The sequence below is a fragment of the Lucilia cuprina genome, chromosome 5 (genome assembly GCF_022045245.1).
Source record: "Lucilia cuprina isolate Lc7/37 chromosome 5, ASM2204524v1, whole genome shotgun sequence".
Classification (NCBI taxonomy): domain Eukaryota; kingdom Metazoa; phylum Arthropoda; class Insecta; order Diptera; family Calliphoridae; genus Lucilia; species Lucilia cuprina.
In genome coordinates, this window is record NC_060953.1 from 44,061,435 (window position 1) to 44,064,951 (window position 3,517).

At 30.6% G+C, this 3,517-nt stretch overlaps 1 protein-coding gene across 1 annotated transcript; it reads left to right on the plus strand.

Annotated features, from left to right (window-relative positions):
- Positions 1 to 1,630: 1,630 nt before the first annotated feature.
- Positions 1,631 to 2,801, plus strand: LOC111683394 (extensin-like). Its single transcript, XM_023445478.2, has 2 exons — positions 1,631 to 1,735; positions 1,809 to 2,801. Exons 1-2 carry the CDS (start codon positions 1,733 to 1,735, stop codon positions 2,601 to 2,603), a joined length of 798 nt encoding a protein of 265 aa, XP_023301246.2. The 5' UTR covers positions 1,631 to 1,732; the 3' UTR covers positions 2,604 to 2,801.
- Positions 2,802 to 3,517: the final 716 nt, after the last annotated feature.

The window sequence follows — 3,517 nt, forward strand, 5'->3', positions numbered from 1 at the left end:
ACTTAGAATGAGTGGGTCAGATGTATGAGAAGTGTGATGTGTTGAAGGAATGAAGGGTATACGTTTATTGCACCCCGTACACTTAGAATGAGTAGGTCAGATGTATGAGAAGTGTGATGTGTTGAAGGATGATGGATGAAAGACCTGTTAGTTAGTAAGTTAGTTAGTTGGTTAGTTAGTTAGTTAGTTAGTTAGTTAGTTAGTTAGTTAGTTAGTTAGTTAGTTAGTTAGTTAGTTAGTTAGTTAGTTAGTTATGAGTTAGTTAGTTAGTTAGTTAATTAGTTAGTTAGTTAGTTGGTTAGTTAGTTAATTAGTTAGTTAGTTGGTTAGTTAGTTAGTTAGTTAGTTAGTTAGTTAGTTAGTTAATTAGTTAGTTAGTTATTTGGTTGGTTAGTTACTAAGTTACTTAGTTAGTTGGTTATTTGGTTAGTTAGTTATTTGGTTGGTTAGTTACTAAGTTACTTAGTTAGTTGATTAGTTAGTTAGTTAGTTAGTTAGTTAGTAAGTTAGTTAGTTAGTTAGTTAGTTAGTTAGTCATTTGGTTGGTTAGTTACTTAGTTAGATGGTTATTTGATTGGTTAGTTACTAAGTTAGTTAGTTAGTTAGTTAGTTAGTTAGTTAGTTAGTTAGTTAGTTAGTTAGTTAGTTAGTTAGTTAGTTATTTAGTTAGTTAGTTAGTTAGTTGGTTAGTTAGTTAGTTATTTGGTTAGTTACTAAGTTACTTAGTTAGTTGGTTATTTGGTTAGTTAGTTAGTTAGTTAGTTAGTTAGTTAGTTAGTTATTTGGTTGGTTAGTTACTAAGTTAGTTAGTTAGTTAGTTAGTTAGTTAGTTAGTTAGTTAGTAAGTTAGTTAGTTAGTTAGTTAGTTAGTTAGTTAGTTAGTTAGTTAGTTAGTTAGTTAGTTAGTTAGTTAGTTAGTTAGTTAGTTAGTAAGTTGTTTGTTAGTGAGTTAGTTAGTTAGTTATTTAGTTGGTTGGTTAGTTAGTTACTAAGTTACTTAGTTAGTTAGTCAGTTATTTAGTTCGGTAATTACACAACGTATAACAACTTTGTAATAAATATATCAGCCAAACAATTCCATTTACCCCTAATATTATATTGACCCCTAAAATTTACATAACAATTACTTATGCAGCACGAAAAAATTAAATCAAATTAAATTTAAATTCTTGTTAAACTGAAAAATTATGATTCTGAGCATCAAAATAAAAAATTCTTCAACCGCAAAAGAGATATGGGTGAGTTTTAATTAAAAATTGTAGCAAACTGTAAACAAGCTTATTAGCCGGGTTAACAATAATATTAAGTGTCTTTTAGTTATAAACATAAATAAATATTAAAAAATACACACATGCAAAAGACCTGTTATATTTGTATTTATGAAATTATATGATGTGAGTAAATATTATTTATTTAATTTTTTTTTTCAAACTGTTCGAAAATGGTATGGTCTAGTCTCTACAACACTCACATCAGCCTTGTTTAATTGTTTTATTTTTTCTTCTTCTTAAAATATTATAGAAAAAGTTTAAACTAGAGAATTAACAGCAGCAAAAAAAAAAAAACAGAACATATTTAAAAATTGTGTTTAAAGTGTGTATGAACTATAAATAACAATATTCACTCAACAAGAGATATCATTTTGATTTTAACAGTCCAAGACTAAAGTAGTTGTTTTATAAGTGTTAATTTAACTAGAGGGAGAGATAAAGTTATAAAACAAAACATCATAATGGTAAGAATTTGAAAAGAAATTCTTTTTTTCAGATTTAATAATGAATTAATTAAATTAAATATTTTATTTATAGAAATTGATGCTGGTCTTGTTGGCAAGTGCTGCCTTAGTGGCCGCTGATGTGTCACATCTTTTCAACAATGAACTTGATCAGGGTTATCCTCATCACGAACATCATCATGAACATCACGAACATCATCATGAAGAGGAGTCAGCACATGGTTATGGTTATGATTATCCTCACGAAGAGGCATCAGCTCATGGTTATGGTTATGATTATCCCAAGCCAGAGCAACCATTAGAATTGCCCAAACCCACCTACTTGCCACCAGAGACACCTAAGCCTACTTATTTGCCTCCAGAACCACCAAAGCCCACTTACTTGCCTCCCAAGCCAGTGCCCACGTACTTGCCTCCTCCCACAACTACCACAACCACTACAACTACCACCACCACTACTACTACACCTAAACCAACAACCACCACTACTAAAGCTACACCAGCACCCACTTATCTTCCTCCACCACCACCACCATCTCCACAACCCACCTACTTGCCTCCTCCACCACCACCAAAACCCACTTATTTGCCTCCTAAACCTGTAACCACCACAACAACTACCACCACTACTACACCACGTCCTGAAACACCCAAACCCACTTACTTGCCTCCTCCTCCTCCACCACCACCACAACCTACTTATTTGCCTCCTGCTCCTGAGTATTTGCCTCCCGCACCCAAACCCACATTCAAAATACCCATTCCCTCATATGCTGCACCTCTCGAACCAGAGCCTGAACCTGTTCCTGAAACTTTACAAGAAGATGGTTACCACTATGAGGCTCCCGCTGCAAAATTTTTCTTCTAAAATAATTCAGTTATTAAACTGAAGTGAAGACTGAGTATTAGAACAATTTTTTTTAGAATTTGGCTTTTTGAAAAAATCTCTCGAGGATAAAGAAGACGAAGTTAAAAGGAATTTATCACATGTTTAGGTTTAAATGTATATGTTTTTGTAATATTGTTAATTCTACTTAATGAAAAATAAATCGAAAAAATTAAAAAAAAATAATTAAAAATTGTGGTTTTATAATGAGTATGAATCGGTGATTACGACCACTAAACCGTTATGAATTAACTCCAAATGGAAGAGCACGAGAAGTCTTTTTAGAAGGAATAAGTTTGAAGACTGAAACGAATGTAGAACATTTTCTCTGTCATTGTGGGTCAGAATTAGATTCAAACGAATTTAATCAAAAGTAGCACAGAACACTTAACATTAGAAATGCTTGAGAAAGCTTAAATTTTTGTGAAAAGTTTTTAGAAAAAACTTTTTTGATTTCATTAGAATTATATTAATAAAGAAATACTTACATTTTTAAAAAAGCTTTCAGCAACTATTCTTTAATGAAAAGCTTTTTAGGTTTTTTTTCGGATTTTTTTGTATTAATAAAAAGCTTTCAAATGATATTTGGTCTATGTAGAGAAAACATTTAAACAAAGAAAAAATAAAGCTTTAAATACAACCCTTATTTTCTAGAAAGCTTTCTTGTTAAAAGCTGTTTTAGATTAAACAAAATATGTTCTAGAAGCAAATAAAATAAAAAGCTTTTAAAGGATATTTGGTCTTTGGTAAGAAAACATATAAACAAAAAATAAAGCTTTAAATAAAATTCTTCTTATATAGAAAGCTTTTTTTTCGAAAATTTGAATTTCCTAAGTTATTTTTTTACTAGTTAAAAGCTATTTTCGATTAAAAATATGTTCTGGAAGAGAACAAAC